General features: G+C 40.1%; 1 protein-coding gene across 1 annotated transcript in view; it reads right to left on the bottom strand.

The window, feature by feature from the left end:
• dlg2 (discs, large homolog 2 (Drosophila)) overlaps positions 1 to 24,141 on the bottom strand; it is a 320,093-nt gene that overhangs the window by 273,739 nt on the left and 22,213 nt on the right. The window contains exon 3 of the mRNA XM_052115808.1: positions 5,812 to 5,969. Within this exon, the coding sequence (XP_051971768.1) occupies positions 5,812 to 5,969 (158 nt within the window). The remainder of the gene's footprint in view (positions 1 to 5,811; positions 5,970 to 24,141) is intronic.

Genomic DNA, 24,141 nt, shown 5'->3' with positions numbered 1-24,141 from the left:
AATTTACATTGAAGGCTACTGCATGCAATGCTAAAATAATAAACACAGTTATTAAATGCTGTAAATAGATACTGATTGATTAATACTTTAAAAACTTGTTTTGTCTTTTTTCATATTTATTTTTGTATTATTTTGCATTTAAAAAAAATAACAATATTGCTATGTTCTGTATTGCGGTGTCTATGTCTCTGCTGCTGTAACACCTCAATTTAAAGTAGTATCGTATCGTGTCAAATAAAATATTACATAACACATAAAACATGGAATGTTCGACACAAAGCATATTTAAAAACCTTATATGCTTATTGGAAATTTCAAGATTGATTTAAAAAAATGATCTGACCTGATGCTGTACAATGAAATGCCTTCTATTGGAAATAAAATAAACTATAATCCCTATAGTATTACCGGTATGCATTTTCTAACTGCTGGTTATATGTGAAAATACTCAAAAATCTCGCCTAAGCCACTTTTCACCCCAGTATAATCTCACTTTCTCTGAAAATTGGAGTCATAATATCACATAAAGCCTCTAGTACACTTTTTAGTACCATTTAATCAGTAGGTGTTTGATTGACATGTTTTATGTCTTTTGTTAGTGCTGATGTGTCAGCAGTCCTGTGCAGCACTGCAGAACTCATCAGCATCTGAGAGGACAAAGAGAACTTCCTGCATACTCAAAACCGCACTGTGGAGCCATTTGTATTCTTCACATATCTTCAACTTATTTTATTGTCTTTAATTATACTGTCACAGGCTGGCTATTCCACTCAACTTATCACAGCGGAGGCCAGGACCAGGCTTCAAACACAAACTTTCTCACAGATTTCTGCAAGTCTCCTGCTTCTCAGATGTTTCTCCTCAGCCAAAGCCCCCAGAAGTTAACATACTTCTCGAAACTAATCAATAAGCATTACATTTGAATGAGCAGAATATAGTGTATGAGACATCTTTTATGGTGCTTTTTGAAAAGAAACCTATTGAATCTCATTTTGTGTTCCACAGAAGAAAGACATAAAGTCATATGGATGTGGAACAACATGAGACAGAATTGTCATTTTTGGGTGAACTATCCCTTAAGTTTCCTGAGCTATGAATGAGCAAACCTTTTGAGCAATAAAACTCTCCTTTGGGTTAGCTCTGTGTCGCTAACATCATCATCTGATTTGCTGTAAAACAAGATCTTTAATGTAAAGATTTAAAGGTGTCTGAAAAACAGCAATAAGGCAAAGAGAACAGCAGATGCCAGAGTTGTGAGAGGCTGCAGACCTTTTTTTGTCAACTGACTCTGTTAAGAAATAAAACCTCCCCAAGGGGACTGTCCTCTCTTCAACTGGCCTACACCACAAGTTCAGAAAGATAGGACCAAATTAAATCACCAAATGATCATTAGGGCAACCAGAACACAGAGAGAAATTGCCCCCACAAAATTACTAACATTATTTGAACCAGCAAAAAAATCCCCATAGGAAAACAGCTTAATAATGAGAGTAAATAGCAGTTATTTACATATTGAAGTGCTAAAGGTAAAGTAGTCTGTTTAATTCTAAGGGTCAGATAGAGGGTTGTCATAAAAACAACAGTAAATTCTGACTATTTTGCGGCAAAAAACAATTATTAAAAAAATACTGAAATTAAAAGACCTTGGGGAAAACTAACATGCTGCAAAGGTGTAAAAAAAAAATACCATTTTAATAATGGATCCTTATAACATTTCCTATTAGTAAATTATAGTTGGACAAACATTTACATTGGTGAATGTGAGACCAGAGCAAATATAATTTTTGAGTTCACATTTGCTCCAATGGCAAAAGAAAAATGCACTGTTATGTTTCCATGACTTTCCAAACGAGGGACAAAAAGAGAAGTAATGGGAGTAAATGCAACAATGTTCCATTAAGATTTAATCTAGGAATGGAAAATATAGTTATTTCAATATAAAAGCAATAGAAGACAAGTCAAGTCAAGATTTATTTATATAGCACATTTAAAAGCAACAGAGTTGCACCAAAGTGATGTACAGTAAAATATAAAAAATATTTAAAAACAAAGGTGCAAATACGCAAGTGACAACATTAATAAACAACATACGGCATACAAAATACAGTATATAGCACAATAAACAGAATCCAGTCACTATTTACATTTTGTAAATCATAAAACACTAAGCTAAGAATAATCAAAAGATAGAGAATACAGATAAGATTTAAGAACAGATCTAAAAATAGAGGGGCCTGGGTGGCACAGCGAGTATTGATGCTGACTACAACCCCTGGAGTCACGAGTTCGAATCCTGAGTGTCCTGGGTGTGCTGAGTGTCTCCAGCCAGGTCTCCTAAGCAAACAAGTTGGCCCGGTTGCTAGGGAGGGTAGAGTCACATGGGGTAACCTCCTCATGGTCGCGATTAGGGGTTCTCGCTCTCAATGGGGCGCGTGGTAAGTTGTCGCGGATCGCAGAGGGTTGCATGAGCCTCCACATGCTGTGAGTCTCAGTGGTGTCATACACAATAAGCCACGTGACAAGATGCGGTCTCAGAAGTGGAGGCAACTGAGACTTGTCCTCCATCACTCGGATTGAGGTGAGTAACCGTGCCACCAAGAGGACCAACTAAGTAGTGGGAATTGGGCATTCCAAATTGGGAGAAAAGGGGATAAAAAAAAGAACAGATCTAAAAATTGTTAATGAAGGAGCAGACCTCACATGAAAGGGTAGGCTGTTCCAAAGTTTGGGAGCTGCAGCAGAGAAGGCCCGACCACCCTTAGATTTACAGCGACAATGAGGGACAGATAAAAAAAGTTGATTACACAATCTAAGTGCTCTTTGGGCAGAGTAAGGATTCAAAAGGTCACTGATGTACTTAGGTGTGACACCAAATATAGCCTTAGACAGTAATTTTTAAATAGAATTAAATCAATTCTATAATTAACGGGAAGCCAATGTAAAGTTGCTAAAATGGGAGAAATACGATCCCTCTTTTTTGTACCGGTAAGGAGTCTAGCTGGCGCATTTTGAACAATTTGAAGATGTGAAATAGCAGTTAGAGGCAAACAGATGTACAGAGAATTACAGTTCTATCAGAAAGACTCGCAGACTTGAGTGAAATTTAAGATAAATTTTTTTTTGATGAATATAAAACAAAAATGTAACATCTCTCTTTGGTGTAAGCCCCATTGGTGGTCCGAAGAAGTTGTACATGGAACCGTCATATCATGCCAGAGATAGGAGGCAGGGGTGAGGAGCCAACCTCTGTGCAGGACGGGACTCAACTGGTGCAGGTGGGGTGGTGGAGATTGCCGAGTTAGCACACCACCACCAGTTGAATCCCGTACTGCACAGGGGTAGGCTCCTCACTCCTGCCTCACCCCGCAGACTTATAAAGTAATGGCTTACATGTGATTGGCTTGGAGTTACCTAGCTAATGGTGCGATGATGTACAGCTGCTAGTCTTCCCGCTAGAACTACACTGCCTTTACATTTATCCAAACGTGATGTAATAAGAGCATGGATTGCAGTCTCCAGATCTTTTGTAGAAAGAAACTGTTTTAATTTAGAAGTTAAATGGAGGCCTCCATCGTGATATGAAAACTGAAATTCAGGGAAAGCAATAATGATGCATGTTTGATTCAGATTTATAAATGCAGTTTATTCTCCCTCCATCCCTATAACATTAATTGAAGGGGCTTCAGTTTTTCTCTATGCTTTGGAGGGTCTATAAGTTCTAATTTGTCACTAAGCTGACACTTTTTTCTATAGCGACTTACAGTAAACGTATTACTTGGAGAACTCCATGAAGCAATTTTGGGTTAAGTGTCTTGCTCAAAGGCACAATGGAGATAGATCACGTTTCTCCCAATTGCAGGGTTTGAAACTACAACTACTGAGCTATGCCACCCTGACGCTTGTTGAATGATGTTTGCTTTGTGTTACGAGTTTGAGGCTGATCTTCCACACTCAGGCCTGTTAAAACAAGGGTCATGGCAGTCAAGTTAATGGCTCAGTTCCTAAATTTAGTGAACTGCCTATTGAGGCAGCATTCTAAGACATAATAAGTGTGCTCCTGATACAAAAAATACTTACAAAAAATACTTAATTTTGGCCATATTCTAAGAAATTAAATGTATCTTTTATGGAAGAGTGCATTGTAATGAGCTCCTTGAAACAATCCATCCAAGATGTCTGACGTAGTGAGAGAAATGTTGACTGTAAATATACTAGAAATTTATTAAATTCCAAAATAATCATTAAAAGATCAATCTAATTAAAAAAGGATGATATTTTAACCCTTTTTGTGTGTGCGGTGCAATGTTTTGCTTATTCGAATATCATGGTTTTAGCTTAGCAACAACCTATTGCCAAACTATGCTGAAATAAATTGTCTTTCCTGCGTTTTATCAATGTTTGTATTATCCAAGTTGCAGCCAATGTAGACTAGTTTACCAGTATTTGTGTGTGCTACATGATTTTAAGCATGTTGATTAATCAGGGTGTAAGCTTAGCCAAATGCTAATGCAAAACTTGATTGGAATCAATTGTGATTCACATCTTCCAAGTGTGTTCTGTCAATATTTGTGTAACACATGAGTTGCTGATTATTTGAGGTTCCATTTTAGGTGAGATGTTGCCTTGTGACCAGCTGTTTATTTCAATGTCTTGCGCAAGAATGCTGTAATTTTGGATGCTGCGTCAGGTTAAAAAGTCAACTCTGAAAAATGCACCTGCGTTCTGTTCAATTTGTTATGCTGCGTCTCACTTTAACAGCACAAGGTCACGTCCAGTTTAAATGGCCCCTTAAGGCCGAAAAACACTACACTACGCAAGTACATTGCTGCATTACAAAATGAGTCAGGCCTCAATTCATAAAACAATGCTAGTACGCATTGCAGTCTCAACATTGCCACAAGGGGTGCTATAGCGAATATTAGTATGAACTGTCAGCTTCTTCTGTGAGTTTTATCTTTCAAGCCACCTACTGTCTTGGCGGGACAACAGATTGAAGAGAATAAAGTTGAGCAAGTAAGTTAAAGTCACTGTATTTACAGCAACTTTCTGAATAACAACACATCCAGTTTAATGGCACACACTTTTGAATGTACCTCTATCATCCCACTGAGTTCTATGATCTGTTAATACTACAGTAATGCAAGAGTCAAGTTTAGGATATTCAACTGGAATGTGCATTGGCTTTTTGTGTACTCATCCTTGCGTAAAATATATTTCTGACCTATGTAAGTGACGTAAGTATGTAAGGGCTGTTCACATGCCAGCGATATGAAAAGTTCAGAAAGGTTTAACTTTATGCAAATGTGGAGCAATTTCACTGTTCAATATAATTTGTCTGTAACCACAATTTACATACAGTAAATTAATATTAAAAAGATTATGCATGGAAGATCGTGTCAGAAATTGTTGGTATTGAGATTGAGTTTTAATTATACATTGATTAAGTGTTCATCTTGTTATTGATATGATGCCTTCATCACTCCTTTAAAAAAAGTCCTCTGTAGAATGTATATTTTTAAAAGCAAGAAAACTGATCAGTTTGGATCTGTCAAATTAAAATGATGTCTTTATTTTGCCATCAATGTCTCAACTGTGATCAGATTTTCAAAAGCTATGGCCAGCTAAGCAGCCCACCAATGATGTTAGAGCAACAGCAGTAGGAACGGCCATACAGCAGAGGGACTAGTGACATCAAGTGACAAGAGTCACTTGCCCTTTTAACGGGGCTTTAGAAGTCAGTTGCCTATGTAGGTGTAATACAGTAAGGCAGATAGCTATGCTTATGTGTACAAATGGGTATTAATGTCTCACCTCTGGTGGTGTCGAGGCTGGCTGAGGTGCCTCGGTTGGGGACGTCGAGCCAGCGGCATTGTCTTCCCACTGCTCAGCCATGTGATTAACCTCAGCCAGCTTCTGCTCACAGCTCTTCTGAGAGTTCAACAGGGTTACTTCATAAAACTCCTGGATATCTACACAGAGATGAAGAGAGAGAGAGAGAGAAACACTGAAAGCACTGTATGTGTCTTTTAATTCCCACTGGAACGCCACTTTAGTTTCCACACCACATTGTCTAAATGGGCTTTTGGATTAAAAACCAAAATAATCTCTCACTGGAGGCAGATCAAATGCAGGCAATTTATTAGATTGATCCATTGGCATCTACATGAATCCCGTACAGCTTGACAAAAATTAGAGCAAGAGAGACACAGACAGATATAGAGAGACAGAAAGAGTAGGTGAACACAGAAGGCTAGAAATTTGAGTAGCAGTCACGGTACAGATTTATTTGTGTTTCTGGGTTAAAAAGTGTACAGACACATTTCTAGCTAGCTTAGCTGAACACATTGCAGGTCAAATCAAAATAATTAGAAAAATATGTAGGGCTTTCCAGTAATTTCCATAACAACTAACTAAAGATCATGAGGAAGGTTTTTTAAGCTAAAGTGTGTTTTTGATGATAAAGTGTCGAACTGTTTGGCTAGTTTAAAAGGGATAGGTTAACCTTTAACAATTTTTCCAAAACTGTATGACTTTATTTCTTCTGTAAAACACAAAAGGTGATGTTACTCCTATTTCTATGTACATATTTGATTTTAAGAGAGGACACAAAAGCCATTATGTTAAGTGGGGCTAAAGGAGATCAGAGGCTCTGTGAGCAGTGCTGATATTGTGGGTCAACTCTTTTCCTGCCTAGAGAGATGTGCAACAGAAACGGCAGAGATGGACATATATTGAAACTAGAGTGCAAGCACTCGCAGAGACCATCTGGAGAGCTCGGTTCACTGCCTGAACACAGATTTAAAAATGACTGTTACATTAATCCACAATGCATGGTGGGTTAAAGTCAACAGCTCTGCCTCGAATCCAACCACCATATGCTAAGGTAAAAGCTACATTTCCTGCCTAGGAATGAGCTAAGCTTTGAGAGAAGAGATAAAAAAGAACATTTTGTGAGTTTGCATTGCCCATAAGGAATGCAGAGACAAAATGTTACAGAATTACTTTACATGACGAGACATGTCAATATATGGAAAGCATTCTCCATTAAACCACTGAAAAAGTAGAAATACAGAAATATAGATTTCTTCTATAGGAGAAATAAAGATGATATTAGGCTTAAACTGGCTTAAACTGATGATATTATGGAACCTTTACAAAAATGTACTATGGAAACTATACAGTAGTTTCTGCCAAAATACCATGTAATAAAACATGTTATAAAAATCTAAATAAATAACCTGCTGTAAAATCAAAATAAATGAATGGCCTCACCTATAAACAGTGTAAAAATCTTTGCCATTTTTCTTTTTTCAGTGATGGCTATTTTGTCAGGAGCTATGGTTACCATTGTAGGGGAATATACTGTAGCTATACCTAGTAAAAAGACCAGAATGAACAATGAAGACCAGGAGTGCAAGTTGAGTTTCAAACAGTTGAAAGAGTGTTTACTCAAGACAAAGTTCCACTGGCAAAAGACAGAAACAGAAAATGAGATAAGGATCTAACCTCAAACTAACTTAGATTACTGAATCAACCATAATTATAAGCTTATACAAATTAATTGACATCATCCCTTATGAGTACAGAGTTTTGATAAGTGAACAGATAATTCTAAAAACATCCAAACATGGTGTTTTGTTGATGAGTGCAATCATTCAAAAGATTATCTTTTTAAACACTAAGTCAAGATGGTCAGCAGAAACAGGTCAGAGGTGAAATATGAAGTTAGAGTGCTCTTCTCATTTTATATACACTGGCATTCAGTCTTTCTGACTTGATTTATGACATGATTCTCACAACTGCAAACAGTCCCTGAAATGACATAATTAGACAGAACAAAACAGAGGGACTACATTTCCATCAAGGTTGAATCAGGCCTTTTACAGCTGGAACAAACATGTTGATAGAACAATTTTTCCAAACGCAACAGAGCAGAAATATACAAAAGAAAGTTTAGAAAGAAATATACTTTTAGTGATGAATGCTAAGATTGTATTTGTGTCAATATATAAATGTGGTATATTAATGGCCTAAAACTAAAGCACAATAAAACTCTTACTTACTGATCAATTAACAATGAATTCATTACAACTCACATGTATACTTGTTCTATGGGAGCCAGGCTAAATGAGCAAGCACTGTTACTTCATTCCTGACATGGGTCAGACCCTTCAGTAACCCCTCATTGGTCAAATACACAAATGACCTGTAACATTAATAATTAGAACATAACCGGAACAAATGCACATGGTTAGAAGACAATGATTACCCTTTGATTAAAACAATTGCTAGTGAATGTACTCAACTCATCAATATGCCGAAGTGACAGGGGTAAACCATGGTAGAATTTTGCAAGGGAAGACATATGACAGAAAATGCAAACATGCAGTTGTGTAAACTGTACTAAAAACAAGTTTTGGAACATTGTGCTGATATCTAAACCAACAACACAATTGCAAGTGTGATATTGCTTTTATTGAACAGTTCAACAGACAAGTAAATATTATTGAATTACTGGGGCTAATTTCAAAAAGAATAAATTATTTGATGCAGAGACTTATATTGTACTGTTTATTCTACGTTTTCACTTTGCTCCAAATTTTTCTTAAGAATCAAGAAAATTTGTCTTGAGTCATCTTTTGGACAAAACTAAGTTCAATCTAAAACTTCTTGAATCAGACAACACCATGAATTATTGACGTTCAGACAACAATTGGTTCTTACATTTCTTCTCTGCCAGTGAAAATTGTTCGAAAAGAAGCCAAAGCATAAGCACAACTCTCTGCCCTGTTTTTATACGGTTTTTGAACTAGTGGTGTTTCATTTGTGAATAAATGAAGGATGCACCGATCCGATACCTGGATCGGTATCGGCTCTGATACTGACGTTTTTAAATGGATCAGGTATCGATCCGACGAGCCAGATCCAAATCCGATACTGTGTGTTAGTCATGTTTGTTACTTTCAAGCTCAAAATATGACCTAAAAGAACTATAAAAACACAGTTTAACCATCTGGGGTCGACGGACGCGCCGGTGCATCCTGCTGGATATTTTCGTCATTACAGCAGAAACAACTTAAAATACTCTGTCATTTTTGGTTATACAGATATGTGTAAGACATCATTAGAGACTATAAAGGGTCTACTTTTATTTGTGTACACTCACAATAACAACAAAACCTTGTGCTTTTGTAAAATAAAGAAAATAAAAAGGGTGAGCTTTCAGCAACACTGGTATCGGATTGGGATCGGCCCATACAGATATTTCCGATATCAGAATCTGAAGAGAAAAAGTGGTATCGGTGCATCCGTAGAACAAATCTGTGTTTCTGAATTAAGCTTTCAAGTAAACAAATCATTCTCATTCACTTTCATTATTTTGGTTGTGTTTTTTAACTAATCAGATTAACTTTATCACTAATAACATAAAACATGCTCATTTGACGCCAATAGCTGGTGTAAAGATCTGCGGAAATTGTCAGTATACAAATCAGTTTGTTAAGCAAATTCAAATAGCTTGAGTCAATGAGAACAATCAAAATCTGCAGAATGCTGCAACCACAGATAAGAGGATTAATAGTGAAGCATCCTAATCATTTGGCACATCTGGAACGCCGCTTGGCCAATCAAATTTGAGAATCAGAACTGTTATATAAAGGTAGTTTATATAAAATTTCAAGCAGTGACAGCAGTGTGGCATAGCCTACATAGACAATAAATTAATACTAACTAAAGCCTTCTTCAACCAAATAAAAAGGATACTACACCTATGTGCACTTCCACAGTCAATTCGGGATGGACTTTTAAGACACTTGTAGTTCGGTTCTCTTGGTCCTCTTGGTCCAGACCAAAAAAGAAAATGGTACATTTAGTGCTGGTTCGCTTAGCGTTCACACTGGCATTTTTAACACCGAACCTAACGATACAAAACTAAAGGCATCAGGAAAAATTGACAATCTGATTGGACAGCTTTTATGACGTATATTTTTTGACTGAACTTGACTGATTTATATTTGTATATATGGTGGTATTTTTACCAGTTGAGAACAAACAAAGAGCTAATAAAATGTGTAAAGAAGTCAAAACAGTGCCAGGAATTCCTCCATTGCACACACAAATGAAAATATGCTGCAAGAACGGCTGACAGTGGTTCCAATGCCTGTACCGAACTGTAATGGGCAACATAGCTCCTATGATGAGAAGAACCAGGTATGCTTGAGGTCAGTATTAGGCAAATTACTTCCTCTTTTTGGTCCGTTTAGACGACTTTAGTCCATGTTGCGTTCATATATCAATCGAACCGCACCAGAGTTTGTTTGGAAGCAGACCGAGACCCATTTGAATCCACTATTCAGGCGGTCTCGGTCCGCTTGTTTGGTGCGCACCAAGGTTCAGCGTTCACTTGTTCAAATGAACCGCACTAACAGAGCAATCGCAGCAGAGTTCATTTTAATCTAACCAAACCTGCCAAGTGTGAACACACCATAATCATGAATATTACAGTTTAATCAACATCCTTGAGTTATAAACATTGCCCACCTCTCTACTCGGTTTACTTAAGTAAAACATGACTTGTATTACACATACATAAATTACATTGGTGTTTTACTCATGCCATTCATTCCCTGAGCCTGGTTTCTCTCTCTTGAATCTTTATTAACTAATATCTTATGGAGTTTTGGTTTCCTTGCCACTGTCGCTTTTGACTTGCTTAGTGAGGGTATAAAGGGAAATACTTTTTAAGGCATTATTTTCAATCACGTTATTCGTTTAAACTGCACAATGAGGATTTAAGAGACATTACAGACAATACAGCATCATTTTCTGTTACAGTATTGTCTGTAAAGCTGCTTTGAAACGATGTGTGTTGTGAAAAGCGCTATGCAAATCAAAAATGACTTTTCTAATTACAGCTTAATTGTTATAAATGCAGTTTTTACAAACTCAACTGAGAGACTAGTATATGGAATCTTTGTTATTTAAAAAAATTGTCACAGCATAGGACTATTTAAAAAATGCTTTAAAAAAGGATTCAAATGGGAAAAACTTAGTGACCAGTTACAGCACCTACTATTTAAACTTCCCTTTATTTGTTGGACATGATTCATATACATTCTGACCTTAAATCTTAAAGTTGAAGCAAAACCAATCAAACCAGAAAAATAATTTAGTGTGTAAAACATCCACACCGCTAAACATACTTCACAATAAAGATTGTCTGCACTGGTCAACAAAACCACAAGAGCTCTTTGCATGTGATAATGAATGTAAAGCTGCTTTGAAGACTATATAATGCTCCCAAAGCTGTACTACAAAACAGCTTTTTTAATCCTCACAATAGAAGCATAATTCAAGTAGATGCCAGCAGCCCATTCCATCTTAAAGAGAAAAAGCATTCATTTACATAAAAAAAAAAAAAAACCTATGACAAGACTCCTGCAGATGCCTGGCTTGTGCAGCATTCCAGAGTAAAGCAAATTCAACACAAATCAAAAACATTGAGTAAACAAGTTGGTGCAAACACCAATCCGCTTCCTCAAAATGTGATTTAGTTGTGTCTGCATCTAAAGTGGAAGGACAAATTGAAAGTGAGACTATCAAAGACACAAATTAATGCAAATCCTGCCTCTCAAAGAGACGTGGGTGACAATTTGAGAAACATCGAATGCAAACTCTTTATACAACTGATAAAAGACAGAAATCTGAGTACAACTTATATCAAATAGGGTTTGTTTAAAAAAGTAATAATTTCAAATGAACTTACAGAGCTGTAAAACTCCACTGTTCTCCACGGACATGTTGCACAAAGTGTCATCACTTAACAGCGGGAAGTATTTGTGTGTGTGTGTGTGTGTGTGTGTGTGTGTGTAGTGCCAGATGTCTGATCTAGCAGCATGCGAGCAGCCAGCTTAATCCTTGCAAAGGCCTCCTGTTCCCTACAATTCAGACAATGACCTTACACACACACGGATATATCTGATCATTAATTCAAAAGCGTTGTCCTCTGTTGCGTTTAAAGCTGTTTAGCACTCTAAAACGTGTCCTATGTTCACCACTGAGAGCCCCTAACAGAGACAATACCACTGCCCTTGCTGTCTCTACTTATAACTGTGTAAGAACAGAGCAGGTGGCGGCTTATGATGTCCCTGTGTTTGTGGCTCTAGGCTCGACTGTGGCAGCTGGGAGAATGTTTAAGACAGTTGAACTCAGTGTGCAGCACTTAACCCACAAAGACAGAATACCTGCTCAGATCACTTTAAAGTTTTAGTTCATCCAGAAAAGAAAATTCTGTCATCATTTACACAACCACATTTCGTTCCAAACCCTTATGACTTTCTATAACATTCATTGTATGGAAAAGAGATGCCTATCATCTCTTTTTTGTGTTCCATGAAGGAAAGAAATTCAAACAGGTTTGAAATGAAATGAGGGTGCTTAAATTATGGCAAAATGTTCATTTTTGAGTGAACTATCCCTGTAAACATCAGCATAAACATCGGATCTCCCAAACCACCAAGCAGTTCTCATCTGATCACGTTCAAAGAAGGTCTGATGAGTGTAAGTCTTCAACAAGAAACATCAGAAATATTATTTTCTTAAATTTGGATTAAACATGATATTGGTACTTGCAAACGTATCAGAGCTCTGCTGCATTTCTTGCATTGCAGTATAATAAGGTGTGGAACAGTTGCTGTTGCATAGCCATTAAAATTAGACATGGCCAATTAGACAATATTTTCCAGTAAACTCTACTTATATATTTAGCCACAAGCAGCAATGAGTAGGGACCAATCTTAACAGAGAAGTATGTCACCTCACAGTCCCCCTTGGTCACAAAGTTATTACTGGTTAAAAGCTGAAGAAGAAAACCCACACAACATGTTCTCCTACTGCTTCTATGCAGGCTGCTACAATGAGCACTTCTGAGAAAGAACTAGTCACTGGATTTGCCGAAGTTTGCAAAATGTAAAGATATTAAATAGTTTTAACTGAATATTACAGAATGATTTTACAGTGAATTCAGCAACAGTAGGTTGAAAGTTTTTGTCCACAGAGTGGCGCCAAAAGCGAGTTGTTTTTGTTTTAAATGATGAAACAGTCAATAGGAATGCATATTTTTTTAAATCTAACCTAAACATCAACCATACTCCTAACCATCAGTGGCGTGAACATGGAATCTTAGAGGGTAAATGCAAACTTCTTATCGCGCTCATTTATTGATTGTAAACACAATTACTTCCTGGTTTCAATTGGAACAGAATCCGTGTCTCTGAGGTTGCTTGTGCAATATGCTATCAGTAGAACCAGGGGTTAAATTGGGATTTCGAAGGTGGGGGAACCCTAAAATTGAGTGATGACAGACATTTTAATAAAATACATGGATGTCTAAATATGGATTTTTTGTATGTAATTCATAAAAGGTTTTTTTTATGGGATTCTGTTATGATTTGTCTGTCATTGTATGTATGTCAAAAATCAACTTAATTATGAAACTACATAATTACATATAATATTTGGTGTAGTATTTTACATTAGATAAAAAAAAAACTTTTATTTTATAAACTCTATAAAAATCAGATGACAGCTGGGACAAGTTACCTTCTTGTTCTAGGTTAGGGTCATCCTATAGATCATGCTAAACTTAAATCTAATTATGATACAATTTAAAAGTAAATGCACATTGTTCTTTACAGGGGAATCAAACACCTTCTACACAACTACAGGTTACTCTAAATGTTATTCTGATAATATAATTTGCCTTGAAAACATTTGTTCTAAATAATAAAAGAATTGTGGCATGACGAAGCATTTTCACTACTGAATCCCACTGTATATTTGCAATAAAGCATTTTTCCAAAAGATAAAACCACACACAATTTAAACATAAATGCTGAATCAACAACAATGGAGTCCACACAAAAAATGCATGGGTCGGATTCACGAAAAAAATTAAGAAACTTCTTAGGATACATTATAAAAAGTTCCAAAGTGCAATTCTTGAAACATTTCTAAGAGGTTCTCAAATATTTTCTTAAGAATAAAAGGCATTGACATTGTCTGATCATACTAGCCTGCTCATTGAGTTGTCTTGTCTAATAGCCACACACCAAATTCAATATTTCAACACAATCGTAATGATAAATGTATCTATTAACCTTTTTTAAGTAGCAAGCACCTCACAATATATATTTTTTTATTTTATTTTATTTTTGTAAAGTGCATGTTGTTTGATGTGTTAGTTTAATGACATTACACATCATAGGATAATTTACTTACTGGTAACCATTTGATAACTTTTACAGACAATGGGTTCTTGTTGAGGAAATTAAGTCAAGGAAAAGTTCTCCTTGGGAAGCTTGATAATTATAACACGTCAGAAAGTACGAGTCTGTCTTTGCTGTGGCGAACTCCAATAGAGATGTGGATAAGGGTGGGAAAAAAAGTCTCAGCTTTCTAATGTTAGCCTATAATTATCATGTTTCTATTAACTTTAAAGATCGTGGAGAGAGTGCACTATGTAGGGCATCCCTTTGAATTAGCATGATTGGTCACCACATTAAGAAGCTTCAAAACAATAATCTTTTTAAATTAACAATTTAATGTTTGAATTTGGTAATAACATTTACATGGTTAACAAGCTGAAAGTTAAAATAACTTAAAACACAATGACGAGTTTTGGTCGGCAATCACATTTCTAGTGTAAACAGCCCCTTATGACTTCTGACTCAACATGATAGAAAGCATTTGAAACTTCACATTTGAAACAGACCAGTAAATTCATCAAATATCTAAACTTTTAGGATTTAAGACAACTTTGAGGTTATCCTAACATTAAGATGCTATTTACAACAATTTTTAAGAAAAACATTGAGAGTTGAAATGCTTCTTAAGTTTTTTCTTAGAACTTTTTTTTTTTTCGGAAATACAAAATATACGTAACATTTTTTAAAGTTAGAAATTAAGAAGAAAATGGTAGTTAAGAACAATTTTCTGCTTAAGAACGTTTTGTGAATCCGGCACCAGAAGCAGAACGCTCGTCTACATGCGGGAGCGGTCTTGTGCTGCTCTCGTATTCTGCCTCTCCAAGCGTTCACAACTATCTATAGCGAAGTATATTGAACTTGAAATATTTTTGAACAAGTATATTCGCTAAACAGAGACTGTGTCAAATGGATCAAACAAAAACCACATCGGAAAATACAATAAATGGAATGGATTGACAAACAAACGATGGAATCGATGGTGGCGGAACGCTGTTCCGGAACGTACCATCTCAATTAACCCCTGAGTAGCACCACAGGAAAAGGTAAACACATTGGAATTGATGCAAAAGATGATTGGAGATGGTGCTTGTCAGTAACTCGTTAGAATGGGTTTGATGTCAAGGTACCAGAACATTCGGTAGCAACTTGTCGACTTCCTGTGATCATGTTGTAATTAGTTGCAGAGGCGGAGCCAGAGGGGTGTCCGGGGTGTCACTGGACACCCCTGACATCTGATTGACACCCCTGACATCTGATTGGCCACCCCGGGTGGCACCCCAAATTTGTATTCGCTACTGGCAGTTGCTAATGCTGATTGACATCTCATTTAACCTCTTGTCAAAAGAGCAGCAGCGCGTGCAGTTTTCAAACGGATGACGAGCAGAGGATGAGAGAATATAGTTGCAAGATACAGAATTATAAGAAAACGTCATATTTGAAGTAAGTTAAGGTTCAGCATCATGTTTGTTTGCTGAATACATTTTATGAGATGCTGTGTGAGTTAATAAGTCTCCAATAGGCTACAGGTTAATCAGATTAGAGAGATCGTTTCGCAATATAGCATAACAATCCTTACAATTACATCTGCGCTAGTAATACATGGATATACCATGCAGTATGGAAGTTATAGTATACAAATATTTAGCTAATGTGGAGAAGTAGGATACAGCTTCAGCGAGTAAACATTTAGCATTTTGAAATCGATTAGCTAGTTCAGTTACTTCAGTTCAGAGGAGGGCTAACAATGATCAAACTGGTAACAGACTGGTAGTTGATTTAAATGTACAGTTATGAAAATGAGGATTTGTAATCAAGATAAAAATGTTGGTAATTGGATGATTAGATGTAACATAGGCTGTCATATTTTTGCACAGGATCAATTAAACATGAAAAGGGAGAGATATATTTTTAAAGGGAGAGTTATTTTTAAAGAAGCACAAACAGGCAGATCAGGTACATCACCACTGGACCCCAGAGCAGCTCCCTAGCTGAGGCTAGTCAGAGTCAGTGTGGTCAGACTTCAGGACCACCAACAGGTCAGAGCATCTACCAGACACAGGCAGTCAGTCACATGCCAAGTAAAGGAATTTACGGTGAGATGATATTGTCAGATTAAAAGGATAGTTCACCCAAAAATAATATAATAATCATTTACTCACCCTCATGCCATTCCAAACCTGTATGACCTTCTTCTGCAGAACACAAAAGAAGATATTTTGAAGCATGTTGGTAACCAAATAGTTTTGAGTTCCCGTCGACTTCCATTGTATTTTTTTTCTATACTATGGAAGTGATTGGGAACCAAAACTGTTTGGTTACCAACATGCTTCAAAATATAATATTTTGTGCAGAGGAAAGTCAGTCATACAGGTTTGGATGGTTCATGTGTGTTCTTGGCTGTGGCATTTATATTGTGATTATACACAAATTGTTCTTGTGTTATAAAAAGATGTATCATGGGATGACACAGAGACCTCTTGTTCTGAGAAAGACAGTGAACCAGTGCTGCCAGGAGATGTTCAACACTTATAAACACTTGTAAATTCTTTCCTCTCTGTAAATACTGTGTGAATATCTTTTATGTATTTTTTTTGTAAATGTCAGGTTTTTTGTAACTAAACTCAGCATTTAATGTAACAGACACATGGTACTGTATCTTGTCTCCTTGGTACTTAAGCTTTATTTTCTGAAAATATTTAGGATGTTCAACACTTGTAGACACAAACAGAGTGACCCAATACTTTCCTCTATGTGAGTACTGTGTGAGTGTGTGTGTGTGTGTGTGTGTGTGAGCGTGTATTTATCACTTTGTGGGGACCAAATGTCCCCATAAGGATAGTAAAACCCGAAATTTTTGACCTTGTGGGGACATTTTGTCGGTCCCCATGAGGAAAACAGCTTATAAATCATACTAAATTATGTTTTTTGAAAATGTAAAAATGCAGAAAGTTTTCTGTGAGGGTTAGGTTTAGGGGTAGGGTTAGGTTTAGGGGATAGAATATAAAGTTTGTACAGTATAAAAACCATTATGTCTATGGAAAGTCCCCATAAAACATGGAAACACAACATGTGTGTGTGTGTGTGTGTGTGTGTGTGTGTGTGTGTGTGTGTGTGTGTGTGTGTGTGTGTGTGTGTGTGTGTGTGTGTGTGTGTGTGTGTGTGTGAGCGTGTATTTATCACTTTGTGGGGACCAAATGTCCCCATAAGGATAGTAAAACCCGAAATTTTTGACCTTGTGGGGACATTTTGTCGGTCCCCATGAGGAAAACAGCTTATAAATCATACTAAATTATGTTTTTTGAAAATGTAAAAATGCAGAAAGTTTTCTGTGAGGGTTAGGTTTAGGGGTAGGGTTAGGTTTAGGGGATAGAATATAAAGTTTGTACAGTATAAAAACCATTATGTCTATGGAAAGTCCCCATAAAACATGGAAACACAACGTGTGTGTGTGTGTGTGTGTGTGTGTGTGTGTGTGTGTGTGTGTGTGTGTGTGTGTGTGTGTGTGTGTGTGTTATTACTATCAAAACCAGAAAAACAGCTTGTAAATCATACATACCACATTTTTTTACATTTATATATTTAAGTGATGGATAGGTTTAGGGGATAGAAAATACAGTTCCCTTTACAAAAAGCTTCACTATGATGCTGCACTTTTGCTAAGCGCTACGGGGAACACGTCTCAGTGTGACCAGCTGTGAATATGTATGAACATTGACTGGAATTTATAGCCTCTGCCGATGTAATCATTGAATGCACCTGGCGCAGTGGCTATAAATAGATGCGTCACCGGTGCATCATCACAGTCTGTCAAACTTTCTTTCCTCTGTTAGGAGTTAGATTCAGTTAGGCAGTGTGCAGTTGATACCTTTTCTCCTTTCTGTTTCCTCTGAAAAGAAAAAAAAATATATGTATATATATATATATATATATATATATATATATATATATATATATATATATATATATATCGGTTGTTTAAAAAAAAAAAAAATGACTGAGAATCAAAGCAAGCGATGCGTGTTTCCTGTCTCCGCTCTATGCCAGAGACGGACACGCATCAGTTTTGTTTCATTTGTTTGGGGAAGAGCATGCTGCTCTCGCGTTGGGGCAGGGCGGTGCGAGCATTGTGATCTGCTTTCGGGCAAATGCTTCGCGCTGCTCGCTCACTTCGGAGTCGGCGCCCACACTTCATTCGTGGGGCTCGCGATGGATCTGGCGGAGGAGCGAGAGACGGGTTTGTCCCTTTCGCCGCTCTCTCCTCAGATCCAGCCGGTCCTTCCCGTGATCTTGAAGCGCGCTACGGCGCCTCTTCAGTTCATGAGGAAGACCGTGACTCATTTGGTTCAGCGGAGATAGAGCTATCTACCTCCGGGCATTCCGGGTTTGATAAATCAATAGAGGAATTGCTCAACGTGGTTACTCATGCTGTGGCCAAGCTTAAAATAGACTGTCCACGACAACAAGAGACCCCCAAACACTCCAAATTGGAAGATAGATTATTGTCTGGTGGCCGGGGGAAGGGAACGCCTCATCAGTCCCTTCCCTTCTTTAATGACCTCCATGACAAGCTTTCTCGTTCATGGAGGAGACCTTATACTTCCCGTATTCACGTGCCCTCGACGTCGATATATTCGATTATCGTGGGTGCTGAGGCACGGGGGTATTCGATGATGCCGCCGGTTGAAGAGACACTTGCGGGTTATCTCTCACCAGGCTCGGCATCATCAATGAAAAGACCCTCACTCGCCACGAAGCCATGTAGGACCACCTCCACGCTAGTGGGGAAGTCGTATCAAGTGGCGGGTCAGGCTGGTGCTGCCCTGCACACCATGGCGTTCTTGCAGGCATACCAGGCTGATCTGTTTAAGGACCTGAGTGCAGGTTCCGCGCTCTACGAGGAAGAATTTTTTGACCAAGCAGACAGCCCGTGCTATTGGCCGGTCTATGTCCGCATTGGTCAGCATGGAGAGACATTTATGGCTCAACCTATCAGGCATCAAGGACAAAGATAAAACTTTTCTCCTTGATGCCCCAATTTCGCCTTCTGGGCTTTTCTGAGACGCTATGACTACGGTTATCTCCAGGTTCCAGGAGGCAAAAAGCCATGAGGAAGCGTTTGGGCAATTCTTGCCTTGCCGCACTCAGGGGGCGGGGCCATCGGCCACCCAGTCCCACCCCGGTGCTCTTAGAAGAGAGGCTCAAAAACAGAGCGTGGCGAGTCGTGCTCCCCCTCGTCAGGACTGGGGACAGGCTCGTCGCCCCCAACAGCCTCCAAAGCAAGACCTCAGGGCAGTTATCTCAAGGAGGAAAAAACCATGAGTGTCTTGCACTTAACCCGGTGGGGGTAGCTCCCCTCGGGACGGGGCGCGTGTCCTATTCACTACGCCCCTCCCGGTGGGGGTAGCTCCCCTCGGGACGGGGCGCGTGTCCTATTCACTATGCCCCTCCCGTACCCTCACGAATCCTCTCCTTCTCCACCGCCTTTGGTGTTTTAGGAAGCAGAGGTTTCTAACTAAAAGTTGGGTGTACCGCTGTTCCTGCCTTATTTCAGGACTCGGAACACCTGACATCCCCTCAACAGGAAGTTCTGAGATTAGTATCCATCCTAGAAAGCCTGGCAGCGTGGAAACTTCTGCCTGGTATTTCTATGTGGGCTCTAAGAACAGTAGAAAGAGGCTACAGAATTCAATTCTCTTGCCATCCTCCGTGTTTCAACGGCGTGGTCACCACTTCCGTGGAACCGGATTAGTCATGTCGACTAAGAAAAAAAAAGAAAAAAACCTGCAAATCTCCTGGTTAAAGGGGCCATAGAATGTGTTCCCCTTCCTGAGAGAGAGTCAGGTTATTACACCATATACTTCCTGGTTCCCATGGAGGGTGAGGGGTTGCGTCTGGCATTAGCCCTTAAATCCTGAACTACCCAGTCTGGGTGTTCAAGTCCAAGATGCTGCCTATCAAGACGATCATGTCACAAGCCCAACATCACATTTGGCTGGTCACCATCGATCTTATGAGGCACTTCTTCACTTAGAAGTTCTGCCGCAACGCAGGAAGATCCTGAGGTTCACTTTCGGTGGCGAAGCCTTCCAGTATCGGGTTCTTCCATTCGGCCTAGCCCTCTTAACCCGCACATTCACAAATGCATGATGCAGCGCCGGCTCCTTTGCGACTCCGGGGTATCCACATTCTGAATTACATAGACAACTGGCTGATCCTAGCGCAGTTCCAGCAACTGGCAGTTCAGCACAGCGATACCGTCTTAGCTCATCTAGTTTCTATGGGGTTGAGGCTCAACGCCATGAAAAGCGTCCTCTCTCCCACTCAGAACACTGTCCATTGGGTATGGTGTTCGATCACTATGCGGGCACAACTGTCTCCCGCTAGAATCGAGTCCATTCAGTATACCCAGAGCAAAGTCAGGCTAGGTCAAGGTTCTACTAGGTCTCAAGGCGACTGCATCCTCTGTGATCCCTCTGGACCTCCTGCATAAGACCGTTTTTGTTGTGGTTCAAAGCCAGGGGATTTCTTCCAAGGGCCAAACCCCCTAGGCTAATAAGGGTTACGCGCCTCGGGCTTCGTTCCCTTTCTATGTGGTTCAGACCCCGGTTTTCTACCTTGGGTCCCACTCTAGGTGTGTCTTGTTGTCGCAGGCTGCTAACGACAGACGCCTCCCTGACGGGCTGGGTAGCGGCCTTAAGTGGTCGTCCAGCTTAAGGGGATAGGAGGGTCGTCAGCTCGGTTGTCACAGTCACTGTCTCGAGTTGATGGCTGTATTTCTGGCCCTGAAATACTTCCTCCTGAGGCTGCCATGTCTTTGTGCGGGTGGGCAATACAGCGGTAGCCTCTCACATAAATCATCAGGGAAATCCACGTTCTTGTCAGCTGTATTTCTGACGCGTCGGATTCTCCTTAGGGCCCAGGGTAAGCTCCTGTCACAAAGGACAGTTATATCCCTGGATGCCCGTATGTGGGAGCAGATTTACTGTCTAGATAGAAAATACCAACGGGGGAGTGAAAACTCCACCCTAAGGTAGTAGTTGGCCAGAGTTCGCCAGCAAGGGTTTTTTGCTTCTTACTGATAGCACCGCGCTGGCCGAACAGGGCTTGGTTCTCGGAGCTAATCTCTTCCCTCGACGGCTCGCCTTGGCGATTCTGAACAGGAAGGATCCTCTATCTCAGGCACAGGGCAATATTTCATCCATGCCCCGAATTGTGGAATCTTTCATGTTCGGCCCCTAAGGGTACCAACTGAAGGACAAGGGGCTTTCTCCTGAGGTTATCGAGACCATTTTAAATGCCAGGCTTTTTCCACTTGGAACAAGTTTGGGTGAGATCTTAGGGCAGATGAGGACCTCTTCGCCTCTATGAATAGCGCAATGTCTCCTCTACTTCTCCCTGAGTCACCCAGCCCCCCCTTTGGTCTGGAAGTTAAGACACATACATGACCCACAGCGCGTCTGTATGCGTTTCTTTCCCCGGTTTCTCTGCTCCCAGGAGTCTTGGCCAATGTTCACCAGCAAGGGTCTTGCCTCCTACTTATGGCGCTGCACTGGCCGAACAGGATATGGTTCTCGGAGTTAATATCTCTCCTCTACGATTCGCCTTGGTCAATTCCGAACAGGGAGTACCTTCTTTCTCAGGCTCAGGGGACATATTCATCCCCGACCCGAATTGTGAAACCTTTCATGCTTGGCCCCTGTAGGGTACCAACTGAGGTTCGCAGGGCTTTCTCCTGAGGTTATCGAGACCATTTCAAGTGCTAGGGCTCCCTCCACTTGGAACTGATCTGGGTAGATTTTACAGGGCAGAAGAGGACCTCTTCGCCTATGTTGATAGCGCAATGTCTCCTCTACTTCTCCCTGAGTCAATAAGCCCCCCCTGATCGTGGTGGCGCATACATGGCACAAATGTGCCTGCATGCGTTTCCTTCTAATAAGTTCATATTACAGAACCAGCTAACTGCCAGTTTGCTTCAGTTTTGGAGTCTCTGTAGAAAGAACTGTCAGCGGGCACTTGCCTCACCACTGCCAGGTTCTATGTGGCCTCCACTTCGGTTTGCCACGCCTTGGTGGGCGGGGTGCCCTCTAAGAGGTATCCTTGCTAGGACCTCTTGATGGGGTAAGACCCCCCTTTTTAAAACCTCTAGAGTCAGCGTTTGGTAGACCTCTGACTCTCAAGATGGTTATTCTTTTGGCAATTACGTCTCTAAGGAGACTTGGGTACCTACAGGCTCTGTCTCTTTTGCCAGCCTGTTTTGAGTTGCCCCAGGTAGGACCAAAAGCATTCTTTGCACCCTCACCCTGACTACCTGCCCAAGGTGCCTTTCACGACCCTTGGCCAGTCATTCTCTAAGCCTTCTGCTCCCTGCCGTTTGTAATGCCGGAGCAGCTAAGACTATTCAGACTTTGTCCAGTCTGTGCCCTTCAGAATTATGTCCACCGCATTTGCTAGTGGCGTAAAGTCAGGGCAGCAGTTCTTCACTTTGAAGCCGTGACCGGGTTGTTGCTTTGGGTGAGGGACCTTACTGCCTGGGCCTACGAGGCGCGCAGTCAAGCTTCGCCAGTAGGTTTTAGGGCGCACTCAACCAGAGGGCTCTCCTCCTCTAAAGCCTTGGCTAGAGGTCTCCCTCTGTAGCAAGTTAGTGGTGCGGCAGGTTGGTCCTCTCCGTGCACATTCATTAAACTTTTATAGTTTGGATGTTCTTGCCACTCTGGGCTCTTACGCCTTTGAGTTGACACTGAACAAGTTTGTGATGCGGAAGGCTGGTTCTCTCCGCACACATTAATCAAATTTTATGGTATAGATGTTTATGCTACTCCGGGCTCTTACACCCTTGAGTCGACATCTCAAGCTCATGTCTGAGACCTCTCGCGTTCTTGTGAGCACACCACAACCGTAGGGGTCCGGACAGCCCCAGTGCGGCGGCGTGGGTATTGCATTCCCCGTAGCGCTTAGCAAAAGCGCAGCATCATAGTGAAGCTTTTTGTAAAGGGAACGTCTCGGGTTACATGTGTAACCCTTGTTCCCTGAAAAAAGCGGAACGAGATACTGCGCTTCTTTGCCGCACTGGGACGTCCCAGGACTGCTCTTCAGACGAAATATCTGATGATGCACCGGTGACGCATCTATTTATAGCCACAGCGCCAGGTGCGTCCAATGATTACATCGGCAGAGGCTATAAATTCCAGTCAGTGTTCATTGACGTGTTGCATACATATTCACAGCTGGTCACACTGAGACGTGTTCCCCGTAGCGCTTAGCAAAAGCGCAGCATCTCGTTCCGCTTTTTTCAGGGAACAAGGGTTACAAATGTAACTCGAGACGTTTGTACAGTATAAAAATCATTATGTAAATTCCCCATAAAACATGGAAAACCAACATTGTGTGTGTGCGCATGCGCGTGCGCACGCATGTGTGTGTGGACCCCCGAAAGTAGCAGTGGCCAGCCCCTGGCCACACCAAATATAAAACTCTAGTTCCGCCACTGATTAGTAGCAATTAAACAAGATATCCTTGAGCACACATGCACTGTATATTCCACTGTGTTCTCATTAAATTGTCACATTAAAAAGTCGAGACATCCAGGTTGATCTATTTTATTGAACATCTGTTTTTAAAACTGCAACAGCATTTGAGGATATCTTTGATGATGGCACTGAATGTAGTCACTATAGATGTTCAGTACACACACACACATAAAGTAAGTGGTGCTTTACAGGTCATCCGTGTTCCAATTAATTAAGCTATGTTTCTAGTCCAGCACTGTTGTCGGCTCAACCATGTGCATATTATTTTGTGACTGCAACAGGCAATTTTGCACTAGGAGCAAGCACCGGGTGCACATTATGTAACTCATATCCCAGCCAAAATCATCCAA

Source organism: Xyrauchen texanus, chromosome 43 (genome assembly GCF_025860055.1).
Source record: "Xyrauchen texanus isolate HMW12.3.18 chromosome 43, RBS_HiC_50CHRs, whole genome shotgun sequence".
In the NCBI taxonomy this organism is placed as follows: Eukaryota; Metazoa; Chordata; class Actinopteri; order Cypriniformes; family Catostomidae; genus Xyrauchen; species Xyrauchen texanus.
The sequence above is the reverse complement of the archived record's forward strand: the minus strand, read 5'-3'. Positions and strand labels throughout refer to the sequence as shown.